General features: G+C 40.9%; 1 protein-coding gene across 1 annotated transcript in view; it reads right to left on the bottom strand.

The window, feature by feature from the left end:
• The window catches only part of LOC135080027 (midasin-like), a 44288-nt gene that overhangs the window by 4332 nt on the left and 14885 nt on the right, over positions 1-25071 (bottom strand). Inside the window, exons 18-39 of the mRNA XM_063974698.1 lie at positions 24370-24509; positions 23814-24040; positions 23098-23318; positions 22231-22448; positions 21749-21922; positions 20005-20205; positions 19262-19479; positions 14715-14877; positions 13056-14191; positions 12563-12689; positions 12058-12187; positions 11714-11795; positions 11184-11397; positions 10659-10757; positions 10168-10353; positions 9615-9851; positions 9044-9178; positions 8301-8478; positions 7185-7333; positions 6594-6716; positions 5774-5964; positions 4880-5085 (exon numbers count right to left, since the gene is read on the bottom strand). Coding sequence (XP_063830768.1) covers positions 4880-5085; positions 5774-5964; positions 6594-6716; positions 7185-7333; positions 8301-8478; positions 9044-9178; positions 9615-9851; positions 10168-10353; positions 10659-10757; positions 11184-11397; positions 11714-11795; positions 12058-12187; positions 12563-12689; positions 13056-14191; positions 14715-14877; positions 19262-19479; positions 20005-20205; positions 21749-21922; positions 22231-22448; positions 23098-23318; positions 23814-24040; positions 24370-24509 — 4755 coding nt within the window. The remainder of the gene's footprint in view (positions 1-4879; positions 5086-5773; positions 5965-6593; positions 6717-7184; positions 7334-8300; positions 8479-9043; positions 9179-9614; positions 9852-10167; positions 10354-10658; positions 10758-11183; positions 11398-11713; positions 11796-12057; positions 12188-12562; positions 12690-13055; positions 14192-14714; positions 14878-19261; positions 19480-20004; positions 20206-21748; positions 21923-22230; positions 22449-23097; positions 23319-23813; positions 24041-24369; positions 24510-25071) is intronic.

Here is a 25071-nt window from a genome sequence, read left to right as displayed (position 1 = left end):
TACTACTACACAGGTAGGTAGGTATTGTGCCATTCTTTCTGGGTCTCAGATTATGAGTTGTAGAAGTTGGTGGGCTCAGGTGGACGTTGCGTTCAGGAATGTAGTCTTCATCATTAATGTCATCTTCAAATATTGGTAGACTATCATCCCCCTTGACTGTGCTGATACTTTCATATGAACTTGCTTCACTATCAATGGTCTCATTTATAGTTTCATTGTTTTCTTCTTCATTTGAAGAATTTTTAAACGGCATCAGAGCAAAATCCTTTCTTACAACTTCCTCCAAGAATACAACATCTCTACTGCGAATTATTTTTCCCTCTTCCTTATCAAACAGTCTGTATCCTTTAGATTCTGGACAATATCCAACAAATATGAGTTCTTTAGATTTGCAATCCCATTTCAGTCTCTTCTCTTTAGGTACATGCATCATAGCCGGACAGCCGAAAATTCTCAAATGGTGCAGATTAGGCTTCGAGCCTTCCCACATTTCCTCAGGTGTTTTATAATGTATGGATTTTGTAGGTGAGCGATTTATCACATAAGCTGCTGTGGAAACAGCTTCTGCCCAAAATTTCTTCGGCAACTTGGCATCAATAAGCATACATTTAGCACGTTCAACCAGAGTGCGATTCATCCGCTCACTCATACCATTTTGCTCTGGTGAATAGGGTACAGTGAACTGTCGTTTGATCCCAGACTCTTTACAGAACCTATCAAATGATTTATTGACATATTCTTTGCCGTTGTCACTTCGTAATATCTTTATTTTGGCCTGTAATTGATTTTCAACGAGTTTCTTAAACTCTTTAAAGCAGTCAATAACTTGTGACTTGGAAGACATAAAGTAAACAAATACCTTTCTTGAATAGTCATCGATAAATGATACATAATATCTGGCACCGCCGATTGACTTTTCTTCCATTGGGCCACATACATCTGAATGTATTATCTCTAGAAGACCAGCCCCCCTAGACAAAACGCACTTTTTGATCGAATCGAAAATCGAATCTGTCAAAACTCCATACAAAAAAGGGGCTTTTCGACCACTTTTCGACTGGTTTGCGATCATAATTTGCACTTTGTCTAGACCCACAGAAGCCCTTGTGCCAACATTATTGAACGGTTGCCTAGTTTGTTTTCCTTGTAGACAAGTATTGCATGACATATTGTTCTCTTGATTGATTTTCATGTCTATTCCTTCAGCAGACTCATTAAGTTTCTGTAGATTCTGGAAGTTTAGATGACCCATTCTTTGATGCCAAAGATGAGCTGTGGATAATAGTGCAAATGTCTCACCGTGTATCAAATATAAACTGTTTTGCACATAACCTGTCATGACTAACTTTGAGTTTTGATATATTCTACAGCAATTTTCATCAAATTTTACTTCACAATTATTCTTGGTGATTTGATGTATTGATAGCAAGTTCACTGCCAAATCTGGAACATACAGAACATTTTTTACCTGTACAGTGCCAATAAATCTCTTGTTCTCTCCATCATAGCTTTGTATATTTACTTTGCCACAGCCCCTGACAGGTAATGTTTTACTATCAGCAACAGTAATGTTCTTGATTGAAGCAGGTTCAAAATCATACATCAAGTTTTTATTGTTAGTCATATGCATTCCAGCACCTGAGTCGAGGTACCAGCAGTTCTTTTCCAGTGCTGGAGAAGCAGGGAATGCAGCCACAAATCCTGAGGTCCCATCAGACCTGTCACTCTGTTCATTAGAATTAGAACTTTGACTCGAGCTTCGATTTGTGCGGCAAAATTTACCAATATGCCCATATTTATTGCATTTAAAACACCTAGGGCCTCTGCCTGAAGGCTTGTTTCCTTTGCATAATTTCTGTGGTAATTTGAATAAAAAGCTGCCGAGTCATTTTCATTTTTGACATCCTGAAGAATTTTTGTTTTCACCAAATCTGTACTTATAGTCACACCTGAGCTTTCCATTGCCATTATCATCGGCTTGTAGGATTCTGGCAGCCCTGCGAGGAGGAGCGTACCCAGCCACTCGTCATCAACATGAAACCCAATGTTTCTAAGCTTGTGTGCACAAGTAATAATTTTATTCACATAATTTTCTACACTTCCACAGCCTTCTAGATCTGTAGTAATTAGCTCTCGTAGTAAGCCTACCTTCCGTGTCAAGCCTGAGTCATCAAAAGCCTTGCGAAGGTTATTCCATACCTCTTTGGAACTTTTTGCCTCTTGGATGTGAATGTAATTGATAGGATCCACCAATAGTATAATTTTCGTCCTGGCTTTTGTGTCATCGCTCTTAGTGAAGGCGGTTTCGTCATCGTGCTCTACGCATTTCCAGAGATCCTCGATCATGTTCTAGGTAAGTCTTCACGGCAAAACTCCACGTGCCATAATTGTCACGGCCTTTGAGTTTTTCAATGTTAATCAAATTTCCATTCGATGCCATTATTTATGGCTAATGTATAATTAGCATTTGCTGAAAAAATATCCCTGAAAACTCCTAAAATATGCGACCGAGACGGATTTGTGGTGGTTATAACCTCAAATTACTTTTCGCGGATAAACTACAACTTTCCCTAACCGAGCCTAGCTAGCCGGGCGTCTGGGCCCATAACCTGATGAAAACTAGTTATTTAAGTATTAATTAGGAGCTAAACTGATACTAATTATAGGGAATTTATGAATAAAAGACGGAGCGTTACGAGCAATGGCGGCGTGTATTTCGGAGAGAGAAAAAGGTGGCGACACCTAGTGTCAACTTAAGAAACAAATTTAGGGCTGCGTTCATATTTCAACATCTCACAAAGAGCTCTCGCCGCTGGCGCAGCCTCCTGCCACAGCGAGCGCCAGGCCGCCGCCGGGCCGGGCCCAGTATAGTCAGCCACTCGCGATGCTCATGTACTTGGGTTGGAAACTTACCAGCTCTTCTAGAGCGTCCCATATACAGCGGAATACGACTAAAGGAAAGTCATGTACTTGGGTAGAACACTTACCAGCTCGCCTAGAGCGTCCCGTAGGTTCTAGCACCAGCCGCAACCGTTCACAGAGCGCCCTAGCTGCCGGCGCAGCCTCCTGCCACAGCGAGCGCCAGGCCGCCGCCGGGCCGGGCCCAGTATAGTCAGCCACTCGCGATGCTCATGTACTTGGGTTGGAAACTTACCAGCTCTTCTAGAGCGTCCCATATACAGCGGAATACGACTAAAGGAAAGTCATGTACTTGGGTAGAACACTTACCAGCTCGCCTAGAGCGTCCCGTAGGTTCTAGCACCAGCCGCAACCGTTCACAGAGCGCCCTAGCTGCCGGCGCAGCCTCCTGCCACAGCGAGCGCCAGGCCGCCGCCGGGCCGGGCCCAGTATAGTCAGCCACTCGCGATGCTCATGTACTAAGAACACTTATCAGCTCTCCTAAAGCGTCCAGTAGCTTCCAGCACCAGCCGCAATCTCTCTAAAAGCTGCCGACGTAGCCGAAAGATCGACTTTCCTCTAGACATAGTCAGCGTCCTATGATTATAGGAAAGTTACTCGCGAATGCTCATGTTCTAAGAACACTTACCAGCTCTCGTAAAGCGTCCCGTGGGTTCCAGAACAAGCCGCAACCTTTCACAGAGTGCCCTCGCTGCTAAAGAACTCCTTACGCAGCGCTGCCTTAACGTCCGCGCCCTGAATCCCTTAGTAGAGTACTGAAAATGTTGTCTAATATTATACTTAGTAAGACACTTGCCAGCTCTCCTAGAGCGCCCCGTAGGTTCCAACACCAGCCGCAGCCTCTCACAAAGCGCCCTCGCCGCCGGCGCAGCCGAATGATCGACTTTCCTATAGTCATAGTCAGCGGACTATGAAGCCACTGGCGGATGTTCTGTACTAAGAACACTTACAAGCTCTCCTGGAGCGCCCCGTGCATTCCAACACCAGTCGCAGACTTTCACAAAGCGCTCTCACAGTCAGCGCAGCCGAAAGATGGACTCTCCCCTAGACATAGTCGGACTATAACTAGAGGAAAGTTTCTCGCGAATGCAATGTAGTTGGGAAGAACACTAACCAGCTCTCCTTGAGCGTCCCGTAGGTTCTAGCACCAGCCGCAACCGTTCACAGAGTGTCCTAGCCGCCGGCGCAGCCTCCTGCCACAGCGAGCGCCAGGCCGCCGCCGGGCCGGGCCCAGTATAGTCAGCCACTCGCGATGCTCATGTACCAAGAACACTTACCAGCTCTCTTAGAGCGTTCCGTGGGTTCCAGCACCAGCCGCAACCTCTCACAAATCGCTCTCGTAGCCGAAAGATGGAATCACCTCTAGTCATAGTCAGCGGCCTATGATTAGAGGAAAGTTACTCGCGAATGCTCATGTTCTAAGAACACTTACCAGCTCTCGTAGAGCGTCCCGTGGGTTCCAGAACAAGCCGCAACCTTTCACAGAGTGCCCTTGCTGCTAAAGAACTCCTTACACAGCGCTGCCTTAACGTCCGCGCCCTGAATCCCTTAATACAGTACTGAAAAGCTTGTCTTATATTATACTTAGTAAGATACTAACCAGCTCTCCTAGAGCGTCCCGTGGGTTCCAGCACCAGCCGCAGCCTCTCACAAAGTGCCCTAGCTGCCGGCGCAGCCTCCTGCCACAGCGAGCGCCAGGCCGCCGCCGGGCCGGGCCCAGTATAGTCAGCCACTCGCGATGCTCATGTACTTGGGTTGGACACTTACCAACTCTTCTAAAGCGTCCCATAGTCAGCGGACTGTGACTAGAGGAAAGTTCACGTACAAGGGTAAGACACTTACCAGCTCTCCTTGAGCGTCCCGTAGGTAGCACCAACCGCAGCCTCTCACAAACTGCCCTCGCCGCCGCCGAAAGATCGACTCTTCTCGTGGATGCAGTGTACTTGGGTAGAACACTTACCAGCTCGCCTGGAGCGCCCCGTAGGTTCCAGCACCAGCCGCAGCCTCTCACAAAGAGCTCTCGCTGCCGGCGCCGCCTCTTGCCACAACGAGCGCCAGGCCGCCGCTGGGCCAGGCCCAGGTCTTGCGCCTGACGTCAGCCATTCCCGAATGCTCATGTACTGTTCCACTGTCATATCTTCTGAACGCTCGTAGGACTCTTCTAGCCTGTGAAATTGAAAACCGCAATTCATCAAACATTGGGCTGCAATATTTTGGTATTAGTAGATAAATAAAGATGTGCGGTGCGTCAAAAAAAACTAAGGCTGAGTTGCTCCACCTAAGTTTGACCGTAACTTTGATGGCAAGCGGTCTTTTTTTGTATGGAGTTTGAAAGATTTTTGACGTTTGTTAAAGTCAAAGCAAGATGGTGTAACTCAGCCTAAGAGTGACTGAGATTTCATAGCCCCAAGCTATGTTAACTATGTATGTATGGATTTTTCATCTTAAAATTATCACTTCACGGGATTTATTGCAACAATATCTATTTTAACGGTAAATAATATTTACCCTCCGTTTCGGCTCGGTTGCACGAGTCATGGTCGCGGGCAGACTGAAGAGATGCGGCGTCGTCTGCTCCGGCGCGATGAGTTTTCCGAGACCGAACCGAGCCGAAACGTCGGGAGGGTAAATATTATTTACCGTTAAAATAGATATTGTTGCAATAAATCCCGTGAAGTGATAATTTTTCATCTTAGACGTAAACTGATTTGGGCTAAGTTTTTTTATCTTTAAAATGTGAATTTGTATAGTGCAACATGGTTGAATCTCATAAAATGTAAAAAATTCTATATCAAGTCGTTATTTTTGTCACCTCAAAAGCGAATACCAATGGTAAAAAAATACAATTTCATACCTAGTGTGGAAGCTAGTGTCAGCCGCCCTCGGCACGTGCGTAGTGAGCACAGTGTCGCCCTCTACCTCGATGCCAGTCTCGCCGGTATTCTCTTCCGCTCCGTCTTTCTTGTTCCCCGATTTTTCTTTCTCTTTCTGTTTGTCCGAACCTTCTTTCACTTTCTCGGGCTTCAATTCTTCACCCTTCTCAACCTGTGGGGAAAGATTTTCAAATAGTATAACAGTTTCAAAAGATCTATTATTTTATCTTTTGCCCGCTTTTACTTTTATGACTGACAGAACCTTGACTTTGAACCAAAATTCCAATAATCGAAATAGGCCAGTAGAATTAAACACAAAAATTGATTAAATCGGAAATAATTCCTACAAAAGATTTTTTTGCTTTAATGGCTTCATTGGTTGCCCATGAAGACTCTCCTAAGTTTTCGACTTCGACGAAGTTGTGCTTAAGTGGTGGGGGCCCCCGAAAGGGGCGTTTTTTCGGTTTTCCGGTTATACCGCGTAAAGGACTTACCCTATCGAAAAGTGGTAAAATGCGAAGTAATTAAATTAAAATGGGAAAAGAAAAGTTTAAGTTGAAAAGTGAAGTTACAATTAAAATTTGGAATATTTTACAGGTAGAATTTCCACTTCACCCTGTCTGCATCCAGCGCCTTCCTGCTACCTTTATGAGGTCTACTTCCTACCAATCGTTCCTATGTGGAAATCATTAGGGGAGGCCTATGTAAAGCAGTGGACGTCCTGTGGCTGAAATGTTGATCATGACAGGTAAAATTTTATGTTTTACTTTTATTTTACGGTCGACTAAAACTGAAATATACCTGTAAATCTTCTTCATCTACATCCATAGGAATTTCATCGTCCGCGGTCGTTTCTTCCGTTTCCTCGTCTTCCTGTAGAGTTGGTTGTTGATCTGCTTGCTCTTTGGTCGCCGCATCTATGACCTGTGAACCATAGAGCATGTGAGTTGACTCTAGTGATAATGTTCAAGAAAAGTAGGTAACGTTAACTTTTGTAAGCACCGACGGCTAAAATGGAGTTACAGAGTGCCTATTGATTATTTTGACATATGTATTGAGTTACTTATTAAACTTACCAAAACATCGTTATTTGTATGTATTTTCTCTATGTACGCATAATCCTATGTATTCGTCGCACGCGTCAGTTGTGTTTGGGGGCTATTTTGTTCGTTAAAGAGGTCAACAATCGAAGCTCACTTTAAAGATAACGAAGATCAAATCAACTGTAAAAGCCCTTTATCTAACAATCGTCCGTCACCTGTAAATCGTCCTTCTTCGGCTGTTTGAAAAAATGTTGTTTTGGGCTAAAGTTGCCCTCTTGAGTAACCCGCATCTAAATTGTTTTTATACAGTATTGTTCGATTCCCTAAGATCTTTTACTACTACACTCACCTGTAAATCGTCCTTCTTCGCCTGTTTGACGTGTTGGTACGCGTCCGCGTCCTTATCGTCGTCTTCTTGGCCCTCACCGCCATCCTCCATTTCTTCATCTCGCTCTACGTTGAGCGTCTTCTGTTTGTGTTTCTTTTCGTTTACGTCACCTGACAAATAAAGATTTATGATTAATAAGTGGTCAAGAAAAAACAAACAGACGAATTGAGAATAGCGTCCTTTCTTGAAGATGTTAAAAATACGTATAACAGCTCATAAAAGAGTATTCTATAAAGAAAAGGTCACTCCGCCACTCAAGTATCGTCTATGAATAGGTTTTGGGGACACTGAGCGTCCACGCGCACTGTAAGACCTTATAGTAATGTTTGTGAATACACGGTGTATAGATCGTTTCAACCACGAAGACTCGCCCCACCAATTTTTGGTCAAAAAAGCGCAGGGTGCGGGGAGTTTGATCCGAGCAATCCGAGCGTCATTATTGTAATGTGCGTGTGCACTCATTGATGATTTAGTGTGTACCGATAACACTCAAACATTAGCGGAAGAATGGTGGGGCGCATCTTCGTGGATGAAAAGATCTAAAGTTATATTTACCCAGCGTGCGTTCCTGGTCAGTCTTCCCCGGCTTGTTGTCGTATTTCTCCCGCTTCTGCTGCGCTGATATTATCTGCCCAATATTATTTCTAGTTATAATAATATTTACCCAACGTGCGTTCCTTGGCAGTCTTCCCCGGCTTATTTTCATATTTCTCGCCTGCTTTTCGCCGCGGTGTCCCCCTGTCGCTTTGGTCGAGCTCCGAGTGGCCCATGGACTATTTGTTCTCACCCACTTCCTTTTGAGCTGGTTCCTATACGATATCATCTGCCTAATGTTATCTACAAGTTATATTTACCCAGCGTGCGTTCCTGGTCAGTCTTCCCCGGCTTGTTGTCTTGTTTGTCCCGCTTCTGCTGCGCGCGGTCGGCGCGGCTCGCCGCTTGCTTCTCGCCGCGGTGTCCCCTGTCGCTTTGGTCGAGCTCCGAGCGGCCCATGGACTATTTATCCTTACCCACTTCCTTTTGAAGTTGTTCCCTTATGATATCATCTGCCTAATGTTATCTGCAAGTTATATTTACCCAGCGTGCGTTCCTGGTCAGTCTTCCCCGGCTTGTTGTCGTGTTTGTCCCGCTTCTGCTGCGCGCGGTCGGCGCGGCTCGCCGCTTGCTTCTCGCCGCGGTGTCCCCTGTCGCTTTGGTCGAGCTCCGAGCGGCCCATGGACTGTTTGTCTTCACCCACTTGCTCTTGGGCTTGTTCCTTTAGAAGTAGAAGGAAATATTAAGTTAATGACGGATGACGATAACTGATGTTTGTTGATTTATACTGGAATCTATTGAATAATGTTTAGTTGGGTTCAGAATATTATTTAAGACCAGGGGAGTCCAAATGTTAGATATGGATTCGAAAACTACTAAGGCTGAGTTGCACCACCTAACTTTAACGATTTTTTTTTGACGTTTTGAAATCGTCGTTTTGACAGATTTTTGACTTTTGTCAAAGTTCAAGTAAGATGGTGCAACCCAGCCTAAGATGTTGTATAATTCTAAAAACACTATTTGATAGCACACTGTCAAGTTAAAATCTACGCGAACGAAGTAGCCAGCAAGCTAGACTACAGTTTGAGTTACTATCTTAACTCTACCCCTAGTTGTTAAACTCTCCACTACGGCTTCCTGCGTTCCCATATAAATGACAGATCACAGTTTAAACAGCAGAAACCTAATGCCACGTTTCTGAAGATACGGACATACACAGCTATTCTACATAATACTTATAAAGACGCAGCAAGTTACTAATTCCCAATAAGAAAAAAAAAACTTACAAAAGGCGCAGACTCTTCATCCTTCTTCTGATCCGCGTTAGTTTCCACATTATCATCCGTGCCTCGATCCATTTGAGCGTTTTCTGCCTTATCTTCTGCCGACTGGTCGTCATTGGACGGGTTTGCTTGAGGATTCTGTAATGATACATCGATATTCAATCTTAACCAAGATAAAAAATGCTCTGTTATCGTGCACGATAATGGCTCAACCGGAAGGCTAAGTTCGGGAAATGGCCCCGTGGAACCTAAACTAATGGGTTCTTCACTGACTGTTAAGGACTCAGACAAATAATGGAAAGTGCTGTAAAGAAACTCTGGAACAAAGCCAATGACCATTAATTGCCATGATACATCTAAGAAAATTTTGTCAATTTTTGAGTCGATAATAGCCCAATGGTGTCGATGTTAGACTGCCAATTCTGGACTTTCTGGTTAGTAGTTTCAACCCAATCGCTGCTAGACTATTGTAGTGAACGCGCAAGCATTTAATAAGCTCAGCTCGAGGGATTTCTATTATTATGAATATTCTTTAAATAAAACCAAGTTAAATAAAATAGCTAAATACACTTACATTATCCTCCCGACTTTTCTGTTCCGACTCTTCCTGTTCATCCTCGTCCATCTTGTCAGGATTCCTGGGCAGGTCCTGCTCAGCACTATCGGGCTCCGTCATATCGGAGTCCTCGGGCTGCGTCATATCGGAGTCTTCGGGCTGCGAGGTGTCTTCATCGCCGCCATCTTGACCGTCATCTTGCGTTGTTTCTGTGTCGGCCTCTGTTTGCGTCGTGTCATCTTCGTTTTCTTGCGACTGTGGAGTGTTGTATTGTTATTTGTTGTTACGATACTTGGACATGGTCCTTCGAGCCGGATATGAACCAGCAATCGAAGAATACAATCATATACCTAATACTTTATTATTTTCAATTGAAGTCGTATTGAAGTAAAAATAATTTGGTCATAAAAGTCGACAAGTAATGTAAAAAATTACAATTATGCATAACATTTTTATTAAATCGCATAACTCCCACACCATGGAATCTGTTGATAGTGGAAATAATTTACTTGTGGTATCAAGAATCTATTTTAATGGAAAAATCTCAAATATTTCATGCTAAGTCCTTTACCTTATCTTGGCTATCACCATCACCGTTTTCTTCACCCTCGCTGTCGCTGGACACCTCGGTTCCGTGCTCCTCCCCTTTGCCCTCGTCTTGAGATTTGTCATCTTGAGTAGATTCCTCCTGATCCTTCGGGATGTCGTCTTTAGTTACGTCCACTTCGAACGGATTTTCTGTTTCTGTTTCACCTTCCTGTAAAACAAAAATATTGATCAATATTGGAATAGTTAATTCTTAAGTCACGTCAAGAAAACGCGCAAATAAATAATGAGAACATTAAACCGATAACATAAAACAATGTGACGTGTCAGTTTGTCGATTACGACCATCGTGAGCCTCACAGCTAATCTGCTTCTTTTGACACTCGCTCTCAAAGGGCTCACAACACATCAGACTATACATTTTTGTTGCAAACTCGCCCCTATCACAAGTACATAAGATGCCACAGTATTATGATATGACTGTACAACCGCATCTAAACCAATTATAAACCATACCTTATCTTCCCCTTCCTCGCCGTCCAAATTCAAGTTGTCGGGCATTTCAAAGTCCTCCGGTTCAGGCATCTGCTGTTGATTGCCGTGGTATGGATCCACCTGATAAACAAATTACAATTGATTACTAGCGCTGATTCAATAGTCAGATATCTTTTAACTGAGGAATAAACTTGTCATTTTGAAATATTTCCCATACTGAAACTGTCTATGTGCTAATTTTATTCTTCAGATAAAAGTTATTCGATGATTGAAAAAGAAGCCCTATAACAAAATGACCTAACTCACATAAAAACGTAGAAGAATAGAATCTGAGAAACTGTGCAGTTTAAAGTGAACAAAAACTCATTTCGATTTGGAACAGAGAAACATTACTTAGATTGCGTAAAATATAGTAATTTAATTATGATTTTAATTTAATTATTACGACAAAATCTATGTAACAAATACATAGAACGTGTGTGTAAAACACTCCATTAAAGACTTTATGCAACACAGAAAATAAAACAATTTTAAATAACTACTTACATGGTCATCATCGACCTCCGGTTCGTCCATTTCATTGATGTCCTTCTTTTTCTTTTTATCCTTTCCTTCCTTCCCATCGTCGGTGCCTTGCTCCTCGTCCTTAGCACCCATCTCTTTCTCACCCGTGCTCTCGCCGGTGCCTTTCTCCTCTGACTCTTTCTTGCTTTGGTCGTCCTCAAGGTCTTCCTCGTCGCCCCATATTTGCTGGTCTAACCTGAATTTTAGATTTTTTTTTTATTACTTACATTAAAGTTGTTGCAATGATTTTCGCGATTGAAAAATCCGCCAGATGGCAATACAAAGACGGGAGGTCCAAATGCTGCATGATTGGTGGATTTTGACATATCTGTCAATGTCATGTCAAAAATAACCAATCGCTACTGTTCGTTTTTAAAAAGTTTTGATATAAAATTTTGATTATACTGTCGTTATGTGCAATTATTACACCAGTAAAGCTCACTCGCCTTCGTGAGTTGCAAGAACTATACTTTAAAGTTAATATTATGTTAAAACAAGTATTTTGCACTTACTTTTCAGCTGCATTGTCAGTTTCACCCATTTGCTTGTCAGGGTCGTCTTCGTCATCATCTTCATCATTCGAGTCTTCACCTTCTACAAAAAGAAAAAAAAATTTTGAGCATCTCCCTAATTAAACTAAGGAAAGCATAATTTGTGACATCTACGCTAAAATTCATTGGTCTTTATAGATGACCCACGCTGAACTGTCCAACCAAACTCGATGACAGGGGGGCGCTACCATCGTTCAACTATATGGTTTCCAACATGGCAAAAATCGGAACCAGAGATCCGGTATTGATGGTGGCACCCCACTGTCAATGTCATGTATAGGACAGTTCATATTTTGGAACTATACCTTTCTTTTCAACGTCTTGAAGATGCGAATCGAAATCGTCAGTCATGTTGACACCTTTCTCTTCTTCTTTGCAATCTTTTTCTTCGTCTTTCTTTTCTTCGCCAGGGCGATGAGCATCTTCTAATTGGTCCTATAAAGGATATATTAAAAATACAGTCATAAACAAACATTAATACACAGAAGTTTAATATAGGAAACAAATCAATGTTAACCAATATTTAGATGAAGTTTATGAAACATACAAAGTTAAATTATATTATGCATTATTTTTAGACCTTAAGTTGAGAATGAGATGTAACGCATAATAGAATTGTCCAGTAGAATCAACCTTAATGGCGTTGACAGTAAATAAGATATGGACTCTAGGATAAGGCACAAATGTATCGACTCGAATCGAGCCACCAATTAAATTACTATTCACTTCAATGAAATATAGACCATGTATCCAGCAGTCAAGTTTTATAATCGCTTGATGTAACCGCTTTGTACTGCAGTTAAGTCTCACCTGGTTCTCAATCCGGTCCGAGACGTCCTTCTGTCCCTCGCCGTCCCCGAGGCCAGTGCCTCCTGATAACTTTCCTGGTCCGCCCTCACCGTCGCCTTCCTCCTCCATGTCGGAGGGCTTGCAGAATCTACAAAACATGTATACATACAGAAATGTGTGGTGGACGGTTACTAAGCAATAGTTACTTGGTTGGTAAGCGACATATTACAGAGTTTACTTTGGAAAAAACGAATGCTACAATGACTATTATGTAGATATGTACAAATAAGATAATTTTACTATAACAAGTTGGCTGGCACGGAGAAGCTGACGCTGGTTTTCACGTGAATTCATGATTTATTTATTTTACAGTTCCCACACATAATGTGTCTTTAAAAGAATAATAATACAAATGCATGCGACATACACGCATGACAAATAATTAAGATATAAATGTACGAGAAATAAAATTTATAATTACACTGGTCTACGTTTAAAAAGTTTTAATACATACCCTTTGGTAGCTAAGTCCGAGAAAATTTTCAGCAAGACAGACAGCATCTTGCACGACACTCTGTGTACTGCCACTTTCTGAGTCACGAAATACTGCACGAACAGAACCGCCTGCTCCAATATTGGCACCATTCTCATGACCGTATCTCTTCCCTTCTCCACGTCTTTCGTTGATCCTACATATTCCACGTAATCACATAATAAACCTTTGCATTTCTCAATCAAAACCCTCAACTGTAACAGCTTCCCGTCATTCATTATTTGTTCATGAAGAAGCTCTCTTAAATGGTTGTCTTCCAGCAATTCCTTAGAATCTTCCCTTTCAACTTCTTTTTCACTGTCATCTATTTCGTTCAGAAGCTCGTTGCTTTCCTTGCCTTTAGGCAAATGCTTCTTGTAGACCGATTGGATGATTAACAGCAAGTTCGCGACTACATCTTTAGTGTTACTAATCAATTTGTCAGTCAAGTCCTCTGTGTTTGAAACTTTATTGGGCTGGTTTAAATCGTCAATCTTATTGATGGTTCCTGTCAAATAGTCAGTCAATTCAATCAAGCTCGTAAGGATTGGATGCTGAGGCGATTCGGCCAAATTGAACGCGGATTTATATTTCAATGTGAAGTTATATTTCTTCAGTATATCATCTATCTGGCTTATTATACGTTCCAGTGCATTTCTAGCCTCTTTTGTAGTATCAATGTGCGCCTGAGATATAGTAGGAATGGATTTTTCTTTATTGTTTGCGAACTTCTTAGGAACAGGTTGTAATTTGAGGAGGTTGGCTTTTTCTTTTGTCACCGTAGCGATGATAGCTTTCACTTGTTTGTACAGTTCGTTCCATTCGTCACTGTTTTTGAAGCAACGTACGATTGGCGAATCTGACAGTACCAAATCAAATTCAGTTTCCGTGTATGTTTTTTCTGGACAAGACTTTAGTAGAACGCTGAACTGGTCAAGTAATATGCTACAGTTCGCGTAGCATTCAGTGAGAATGGTTATTTTCTCTTCCATTGTTGTAATGTTGACATCAGTGGCGTCAATTTCTAGAATGTTCTCTATATTTGTCGTGACAGTGCGCAAATCGTAAAGATATTGCGAGTATTTTGATATTGATTTCTTTTGTGTAATTGTTAGATGCTGCAATAGTGAATATTGGATTTAGTGCTTTATTTTTTATAAATCACTAGCTTTCCGCCCGCGGCTTCGCCCGCGTGGAATTTTGTCTGTCACAGAAAAACTTTATCGCGCGCGTCCCTGTTTCAAAAACCGGGATAAAAACTATCCTATGTTCTTTCCCGGGACTCAAACTATCTCTATGCCAAATTTCATCAAAATCGGTTGCGAGGTTTAAGCGGGAAAGCGTAACAGACAGACAGACAGACAGACAGACAGACAGACAGACAGAGTTACTTTCGCATTTATAATATTAGTTGGGACTAGTTGGGATACGGGATTATAGACCTAGCGCTTATGTGAGTGAGCCTGAGGTAGGGACGGCACGGGAGCGGTGACATTGACATAATGTTATGACGGGATAGAGCATATAAATCTGAAGTTTCGCTGACATTTGACGTCAGCAAAAATACCCTCCCGTGCCGCTCCCATACCTTAGGTACTGACTCTAGATCTATAGTTTGTGAGGTTTGTAAGCGTTACTCACCATTAGCTGAGCGGTGAATCCTTTACACCTCTCAATATTGGGCAGTCCCAGGTCTTGATGTGGCGTTTGTAGTGCTGAGGATAGCAGCCGGTGACGCGCTATGTTCTTTTGGAAGTACGTCTCGCAGCCAGACCAAAGTAAACTTAGAGCCGCGTCGCAGCGCCTACAATAAAAGTATATTAAATTATTATTACAATTATAAGTAGTGCTTATGTCAGTCTGTGGCCTGAGGTATGGAAGCGGCAAGGGAGTGTTTTGTAGACATCAAACGTCAGAGAGACTTCAGATTTGTTTGCTCTGTCACGTCATACATATCAATGCCACCCTTCCCGTGCCGCTCTCATACCTCAGGCACTGACTGAGTAAAGCTAGAATTAAGGCTAGACCTCTAGTAATACAGCGAAAAAATAACTTTGTACTTGAGTAAGACCATTCATTGAATAAAATTAAATTCTATCATGCATTTTGTGCAAAGAATTTTCATCTTCACCATAAATCAATGCTTAAGAGCGTTTACGCCGTTTGGCGCAAAAACAGTACTTTTTCAACTCGTTACAATCATTAACCAGTAATACTACAAATATGTTATAGGCATAAATAGTTAGGCAATTTCGTCGTCTAAATAGTTAATTGAGAAAATATTGCGATTAGTTTAGCATTTAAGAATTCTATCAAGATAAGTCCACACAGGTTTTGTAAATTTCCACTTTAGCGTCAGTTTACAAGCTGAAATTTTTATAAAAATACTGTGAAAATGATTTAACAAACATTTATATCCTATAGCATAGATCCTTGGGCAAATAGTTATCTGAGAAAATTTTTAGATTTAAGCATTTTACAATAAGAAATCACAAATTAAAAGAACGTGAAATACCCAAAAATCAAAGTGATTTTTTCACCAATATTCTTCCTTTATTCAACACAAAAATAGCTTAATATAATAGAAGAATATCTTATCTAAAATATTTACTTTGAAATTTAAAATAATTCATTGTAATTTTTTTTCTATGAGTATTTGAAAAGTACTATAAAACGCCCCGCACGAATCGTTCAAATTCAGTCCGCCTCGAGGCGTTCCAGAGTGAGGTCACGTCGCTCGGTGCTCTGCTGACATGTGTCACGCGTACGTTGATCTTTGACAGGTAGCTGGACTTTTATAGTGTATCCGCAAAATCTTGGTGGTAGATTTTGCGATCACGTGGTAATTAAAATATTTTATTGTTATTTTTCATTACAGTCTATTTTTACTACAAATTCTATTTCAGACGTAATGAAAAATAAAATTAAGTTGAAACGAAAACGAATGACGAAAATTTGAAACAGCAAGTTATGTATGTATACCTACTATACTAATATTATAAAGAGGAATAATACTAATAATTTATTTGCCATAAATAGGTGGTTACAGAATAGTTAATAGGAATGCTCTGCCAGCAGGGTCCCACCTAGTTGTAGGGGGAACATACACAACATATTACAGTCGGAAAATCTTTGCGGTAGGTACCTCGGATTGTAGTTAGTTGGACAGTGGTCATTTGACGGCCACTTGAATCGTCTCACCCCTAAGCTTTTAACTACCGCCGGCGCACTAAGCCGGTTGATGCCTAATCTCGGAGGCCCGGCTGCACTGAGTCGCTGACTATACTTTTGCGTCGCGCGTTGGTCCTATATGGGGCTCGAGTATGGCACAGTGCTGTGTAGTCGTGGAGCATCCTACTGTTCAAAAAAGCGCAACGCATGATATCACTGAGGCACAGGCTGAGGTAATTCGTAGATACCGCATAGTATCCGCAGTCCGTCTATTCCCGGTTGTGGACACTGACTATGTCCCTACTGAGGATAAATGGGAAAAAAATTATTGTCATTAGTGGCGACGTATAACAATCCTACTAATATTATAAATACGAAAGTTTGGATGTCTGGATGTTTGTTACTCTTTCACTCAAAAACTACTGAACGGATTTTGTTGAAACTTTACAGTATTATTGTTTATAAACCAGATTAACATAATTATAGGCTATAATTTATGACGATATGTGACAAATAAATGGCAATGCCAGATTTTGTATGGAAGGTGGCGTCTTTTTTTTTTTCGCGTGGCCATCGACCAAACTTTGTTTTTTGATTACAAAATAGTGTTATAAACCAAACTTACTATGACATGTATACCTCTAAACTCGAGATTTTGTTGCAATTTCCTACAAAACTTGCGCGCAAAAAACAAATCTAGTATGTAAATCATCAAACTTCTAATGCTCGTAACTCAGTTCAGACTGAGTTTAGAGGTATACATGTCATAATAAGTTTGGTTTATTACACTATTTTGTATCCATGAAACATGGTTTGGTCGATGGCCGCGCGAAAAAAAAAAGACGCCAATTTCCGGCATTGTCTTTTCAATAAATAAATAAGACGTGTCTAAAAAGCGCAATCTATCGTCATTGGTTAAAATCTACAGCGCTGGACAAACTACTGTTTTTGAACGTAAATATTCATGCGGGGGAAGCCGTGAAAAAAAAGCCATCTATCAACATGATATCAAACAACAGATTTTACGAACTAAGGAGTAAAACGAGGTCCACGCGTACGAATTATTAATAAAATTAATAATATTTGTATTCATCTGGTCTTACTTGACTTTTACTTTACGTATGTCATGCACGATGACATTTGCGTCAATATTTGTGTACGTCCCCACTAGGCATAATAGGGATGTATTTTTCTAATTTGTCATGAGTTGTGAGAAAGCCTGTAGCTACAACTGGGAAAGTATGTGTCACCACTGGCGACAATCGATATTATTTATGCCATTTATCCTCAGTGGCGACAAAGCTAGTGTCGACAACCGAGAATAGACGCCAGTTGCAAGGTGACCATAGGTCCCAAGGGGAAATGTACGTGTACGTGCACCATGAGAGGTGGAAACCAAAAGGTAGAGGCTTGAGGATCTAGGCCCTAGAGTGCTGAAGGGTACGCCTGGCCGTCAGCCAAATTTTACGTCGCACCATAGAGGCAGTTCTGCCTGTATTAGAGGAGTGGGTGCGACGGCATGATCGCCTCACACAAAGGGCGACCCAGGTTCTACCGGGCCATGGGTGCTTCGGGCCATTCCTCCACCGAGAGCCTGTAGATGGTTGTCAGTTAACACTGCAGTCTTGGCACGTGAGTCACCGCAGCAGACTGACACGCTCCAACAGTGCCCAGCCTAAGCGAACGAGCGGCGGTTGGAAATGACCTCTCCCTACCAATCGGGAGGAGGCGTGAGATAGATAGATAAATTGTTTATTTGTTGTAACACACTTTTTTTAATGCTTTTAACACACACATTATGTATAGTTGCTATTGAAATTCAATTCAATATCGAAATAAAGTTAGTTAGTCAAGAAACACACTAGGTGACACCACTGGTATTTTGTTACACAGGTTAGTAATAATTTCAACAGTTGCAACATAACAAAAGTGACAAAACAACATAAGATAAAGATGACTAGCGTTTCAAATAGTTCCCTGCGTCAGAGTGATGTGTGCCGCAGCGATGCAAAAAGCAAAGAGCTCAGTATAAACACTACCCTCAAAAGGGCAGAACACTGATTTTCAGCTTTTGCTAGAGAACGCATGAAGCGTACAGGTACGGAATGAACCCGCTCGCTTTCGGAAACAATATCTACATTAGTATAAAATATATCATGAGACAAATAATTTTATGGTATAGTGTGCTTACTTTCTGTGAAAGTGTTCTTTCACAGAAAAAAGCAGTGGAAAGGGGGAGCGAGAGGCCTCAGCCGACACTCCGGTTATCCGCCGCCGACACCCTGGTACAGCTTATGGTCTCCAACTGTCCCTTCCTAACAGGCCTCGGTCGCTAGACATGGAGGTGTCTGGTGGCGGCTAAGGACGAATGCTACAGGCAACAGCCAATGGCGATGTCCCGCGTTCCCTCATATCACTCATATGGATCATGGCAGAAACAGTCAGGTTTTTAGTGGGTGTAGGGGCTACCCACCTTCTGGTAGGAAGAACCCCACATAACCCACTAGCTGCCCCCGCAGCTGGTGGGTATGAAATGTTATGCATTTTCCAGATAAAAAAAGAATAGTAAACAGGAAAAGTTTGTTTTGAATAGAACCGATTTGAAAAAATCTCTCACCATTAAAATTCAAAATTTTTTCTGCTGAACATAGGCTGTATAAAATATTCTCAAAATAGTAAAAAACCTTTGATAATAATTTACTATTTGATAAAGAATTTACGTATTTATTATTGATTAGGACTAATGTATACCATTATTTATAATTATGGAGTCGGTGTTGGAAGATTTGAAGATTTTATAGTTTCCTTGAGCTGTCACTTGACAGCCTGGCACACTTTTACGATGGTGGATCAAAGTATTTTGGTTTGACTATAGAGCGTGAGAACACGCACACAGTCATAATTATTTTAGTGTGAATAAAACTAGCATCGAAATTACCTAAACTTGACATGCCACGCTAGACGTAAACGCTCTTAACCTCTTAATACTGATATTAACTTGCATCTAACAAACTCACCTGTTCTTCAAATAGCCCATTAACGCGTCGACATCCACCGGCGGTATAGTGAAGTCATAGATCTCGTTCTCAGTCATAGACAACAGGAGCAGTCCCGAGCGGTAGTTCAGGCCCATCTTCATGAGGTACTTGAAGAGATCAGCTAGGGCTTTGCGCTTTTGCTGAACGATGTTCTTGGCTTGGGACATTTGTTTGTCTTTTGGTAGGGAAGCGTCAGCCTTAAATTGAACACACAAGGGTTAAAGTTTTAAGATATTTAAGATTTTTTTTCAAATTATTTATATTATGGGGCTAAAATTTTCAATTCTAATTGGCGCGTGGCTAAGGTATATACCATTACACATGATCATCATTTCAGCCACTGCTGAACATAGGCCTCCCCCAACGATTTCCACATCGCCTGGTTGGTATCGGCCTGCAACGCCTACCTGCTACTTTTATGAGGTCGTCGGTCCACTTTGTGGGTGGCCTCCGTTCCAAAGTCTTACTACCTCATCGGCCGTCAGTTCTGCGTACTATGCGCCCTGCCCATTATTGTCACTTCAGCTTCCTAATCCGTCAGAGAATAGTTCGTTTACGGATCTCCTCATTTCTGATTCGTAAAGAAACACCGAGCACCTTTCCATAGCATTAGCACGCTGTGCAACTTTAAACTTCTTTATGAGGCCTATAGTGAGAGGCCACGTTTCGGAGTCAAATGTCATAAGTCACTGCGCGACCTATACTATAGTATAGCTACTTACCTCCAAAGAGCCAAGATGAGTGCTCGTTTCGATCACAGCGGTCACGAAGTCGTCCAATCCTTGAACCAACGCTGGGTACCGCGAGTTCGTGATGGTGTCTTTACACAGCGTCTTCGCTTTGTTGACTAGGCTTGGTATTTTGGACAGCAGCGATCCTTCGGCGATCCAGGCCGTTAACTGTTCTGCTTGGTCGAGGTATTTCTGAGGGATAAAATATAGGATTAAAATTATAATCAAATTGAATGATAAGCAAAATGATATTTAATGAAGTAAGTTTTCTAACTATGCAAAGACTACGATTCTATAAAATCTTTTAGTATTATTTAAACTATATTTGAACTATCTCAAAAACCTAAATGATGATGTAACAACAGTATCGTGTGGTAATCAGTAAAAATTTAACTTTAAAAAATGTCTTTAATTGAATCATCTGATACTTTAACTTAAGTCTAGGACATACAAAAACAAAATAACAAAGAACGAATCTGTGTACACAGCAACAAATCAAACATGCCTATTGTAAACCCACTGATATTCCCCACGAAATAAAAGTGAGTTTTGAATGCATATGCAAGTGTTTGATTTGCCGTTAAGTGTACTATCACATTCTACCAGAACCTATGATATTTTTAATACATGCGACCTGAACCCTGGGTTGTTATACACTAGATACTACACAAACAAATACTTCAACACCTTACAAATTGATGACTACGTTACTAAATTATTATTCTATCTTATTCATAATCTTTGTTTCGTACTCACTAGGATAAAAATTACGATATAACATTCCCAATAGTCTTGGCACATAAGACTATGTTTGTTTTTTTTTTGTTGCAAAATACGACCCATTACAAATACATGAAATTTCATAACGTACAGCTAGATATTATGTTCTGTCGTCTAAAATTGAGTAACACAGTCGTCAATTTAAACACTACACTACATTACGAGTACAACAAAGCTTAGTAAGACAAGTGATTGTTAGAACACTAATATCTAATCAAGAATTTTACCTTCTCCGACGGCTATGGAAGAAAAGAGAAGAAAGATTAAATCAGGAGTTGAGTGTTAGAGAAAAGAACTTTAATTTTTAATTGTTATTGAAGTGTCTGCAATTTTGTTAATTTATAAGTTTTATGCAGACTGAATATTATACTAATTACTGTTAGCATATTCAACAATCAATGCCCTTTTAGTGTTCAGTGTTCAAATATTATGTAACTCAAATAAAGTGGATCAAAAAATTCAATCCAAACAAATTAAAGAAAAAAAAACACCAAGTAAGAACTTATAAAGAAAAACATGCGCATTCCAACATGTAACACCGATATCTGTATATACAGGGTGTCCCAAAAAGTAGTGTCAAGCCGAAACCCAGAGGTAAAGTACCACTACGGCGCCGAATCACCGCGACTTTTGATAGTTTTCGAGTTATGATTTTTTTTTTACTACATACAGGATTTTCAACTTTTTTAGTTTACATTCGTGTTATGGATGGGACTACTACTTTTTGGGGCAACCTGTATACTCTTTTAAGCACAATAATAATATCTAAAATTTTAAACTTTCGCGTTCCATTTCAACCAAAATAGTAAGACACGGGTCTGCTTGTGACCACGGCTGCAGCATAGCAGCCGAAACGTAAAGCCTTGAGTACATAATGTAACTCATTAATAAAAGTCGCGTTAAGAACCGTGTCTTACTATTTTAATAATAATATCTTATTAGGATGTAAACCTACCTTCACATTTCTTGTCAACAGCACAAAGTTCTGTGGGTCGATCATGTAAGCCCCGCCTGCGGGCGCGGCGGCCCCGGTGATCCGTTTGGGGCGGTCCCATATTCCCACGTGATCAGCCCCGCTGTCCGTACTGTTGTCCACTAGGCAACTGGACACGCTCTCTTTGAGGATGTTCTGGTGGGGAAAGAAATATAAGTATAATTTTAGCGTGAATAGAAGGGTCAAAGAAAATGTTAGACATTGTTGAACCCAATATTATGTACTACATAATACAAAAATTAATGAATTAATAAGTTTAGTGAGAAAACATTTGATATTTCCATTACTTCAAACTCGTAAACATGGGGATTTTTCTTCTATCGTGTGAGTTGTAATAACTGACTACTTTGTAAAAAACACGTTACGTGTTTTCTCTGCTGAAATAGAAGCATATTTTGTAGAACCACAACTACAATGCAAGGCTGGAAATAAAAAGCATTCACCTCAAACTCCTTGGTGTGTTTGTGCAAAGCTTTGTGCGCTTTGTCAACTGTATCCTTCACGCTCCAGTAGCTCAGGTCTCGGTCCCAGGAGCATATCTTGACGAAGTCCCGCAGTTTCTTCTCTATTGGCGCTCGCTTTTCTTTTATATGCGCGGCGACCTGCGCTCTAAACTGTGCGTAGTAGTTATAGGTGTTCCAGAGAATAGCTAGGAGTTCGTCTGGAATTAAGAAATAGTGCAATTATTGAAACAAAGAAATAATACTCAACTGTGACTTAGTAGACTTAGGTGACTTAGTCATCAAATGATGAAAGAACTGTTGGAAAGATTCATCACTAAAATAACTAGTATTATTTTTGAGCAACTATATCTGTCTCATATCTATCTCCCTCCCCCACTCTCTCATCTATATCTTTCTCTCTCTGTCACTCTGTCTCTCTTTTTCAAGGATGGATAGAATAGATGATTTGTATTTCACTAAGGCCCGATTCGACCAGTCTTTTATCTGAGAATAACTCATGGTACTGGCACATTGACAGTTTCAGTATGGGAAATATGTCAAAACTGACGATTTATTCTGAGAATAATATTTACTCGTTTGGTCGAATCCACCCTAAAGCTTTTTATAACTTACCTCGCCTATCATGTGACTCCAAATGTCCACCAGCTATCAATGAAACAAGTAGATGATGTCCAAACAAACGTCAAACTTGGCCAAACTCGGCCAAGCTCGACCGCTCCATGAACTCCCGTAGCACGTTAACGATGCGCGCGCACGATACGTCATGCGTAGCTTCTGACTGCTCCAAGGGAGAAAAATTGACGGGAGAAATCGCTTCTTTCTTTCTCACCCGCTTCTTAAACTTACCTCGCCTGTCATGTGACTCCAAATGCACCAGCTGACAATGGAAAGAGTAAATAATATCCAAACGGACATCAAACTCGGCCAAGCTCGATCGCTCCATAAACTCCCGAAGCACGTTAACGATGCGCGCGCAGGAAACATCATGCGTATCTTCTGTCTGCTCCAAGTGGGACTGGATGACGTTAAATAGGTAGAACCAGTATTTGTGTGCTTCGGCTTGCTTTCTGAAAATGAAATATACAACTTTACACACACTTTACGTTCTCAATTAACATTTTCGTTGACTTCATTTCAGCTTTACAAAAAATGTTGGGACTAAGTAGTCAGGGACGTAGAAAAAATATTTGCCTACAAAAAAACTAGAGAAATAATAGTAAATCGTAATAACAGTAATGCATACAACTGTCCTTATAAACGCATACACTGCAAAATAAAAAAGTTTAGAAAGCAAACGACTGAGTCAGTGTCTCGAGATCCATCTTAAATTGATGCCCAAGAGCCTTGAAACAAAATTAGGTATCAATTGCAACTTTAATTTAACAAACAGCCTTAATTTAACATTTTCCGAGTCAGACCACAAATATTGGCATGTTCTTGCTTGTTATGCATAAAAAACATACGATCAGTAATCAGACTTTTTTTTTGCAAAGTAGCACTTATTACAAACTACATAAGATATCACGGTTTTTAACTTGATAATCGACAATAGTATTGGGTACCTCTGATACAAATTGTTGAGGCACTCCTTCCAATGCCCCATCTCCAGTTTCCTCCAGTTCACGATCTGTTGTCCGACCGATAGCGACTGTTCGACCATATTGTTGCCTTTGTGGGCATTCTTGTTCCACTCCTCAATCTTGTCCCGGAGGAGTTCTAAGCCGGTAAGAAACCGGGACACGGGACTTGTCACCGGGAAGCCGAGGATGCGGTCTATTATTACGATTATCTGGAAGTTAATTACGAATATTTAAGCGACAATATTCGAATGATGTCAATCGAATCGAAATCCGAAAGCGAGTTCTAACCCCACTGGTCTAAAGTGGTGAACTCACACGTAACAAGCATATTTAGCTTATCAGAAGGGGTTAGCCGGGCTCTTGGTTTTCTTTCAAAAAATACATTGAGATTTCAAAGATATTATCATCACTATTAGGAACAGAATAATAAGAAGCATTTTGTATTGCCAGAAGGCCAAAACTATTATTAAATGTCGTGACTACATAGACACTATTTATCTCAATAAATAATTTTATATCAAAAGGAAGGAATGCTCACGTCTTTCAGTGTAGGGAAGTCCGGCCATTGGTCAAGCAAGGTGTTCGTGGCGTCTTTGACCATAGTCAGCAGCGGGTAACACTGGCGAGTCTCCGCCACCCATGGAGATCGGTAGAAGTCAATTTTGGTGTTCTGTGACGCTGAAAAATTGGTAAAATTATGGTATCCTTCCGTTTGGCCAAATTACTTTTCGCCAAATTTCACTTCGCAAACAACTTATCGCCAAAGTTTCATTTCCCAAATGAACTTTTAGCAACTGTACTTTTCGCAACTAATTCATTTGGTCAAATTATCATTTGGCCAAATTTTACTTGGAAAATGTTTATATAGCAAATGTTTTATTTTGCCAAATATTATATCCCAAACAATTTGTTTGGTCAAATTCACTTCACGTACCTACTTACCCACCGTTACCCACAAATCAAAGCATAGGCATATGATCATGGTTTTTACAAGAATTTTATGTAAAACAAAGAGATTGCAGAAAATAGTATGGTTGCAGAAAGTAGGTATTGCAGAAAATAGTAGGTTAGGTTAGGTTAGAACAGTGACCCTTAACGCGCGAAGGCGAGCGAAGCGTGCCGCGGCAGCGGCCGCCGAGCGCTACAATCACCTTTATTGTTAATGAATCATTTGGAAATTTCGATAAAAAGAATGAAATATGAAAATCAATTAAGAAAAAAATTTATATTAACTACCCAC

Source organism: Ostrinia nubilalis, chromosome 17, assembly GCF_963855985.1.
Source record: "Ostrinia nubilalis chromosome 17, ilOstNubi1.1, whole genome shotgun sequence".
NCBI lineage: Eukaryota > Metazoa > Arthropoda > Insecta > Lepidoptera > Crambidae > Ostrinia > Ostrinia nubilalis.
This window is presented reverse-complemented; position numbering and strand designations above follow the sequence as displayed.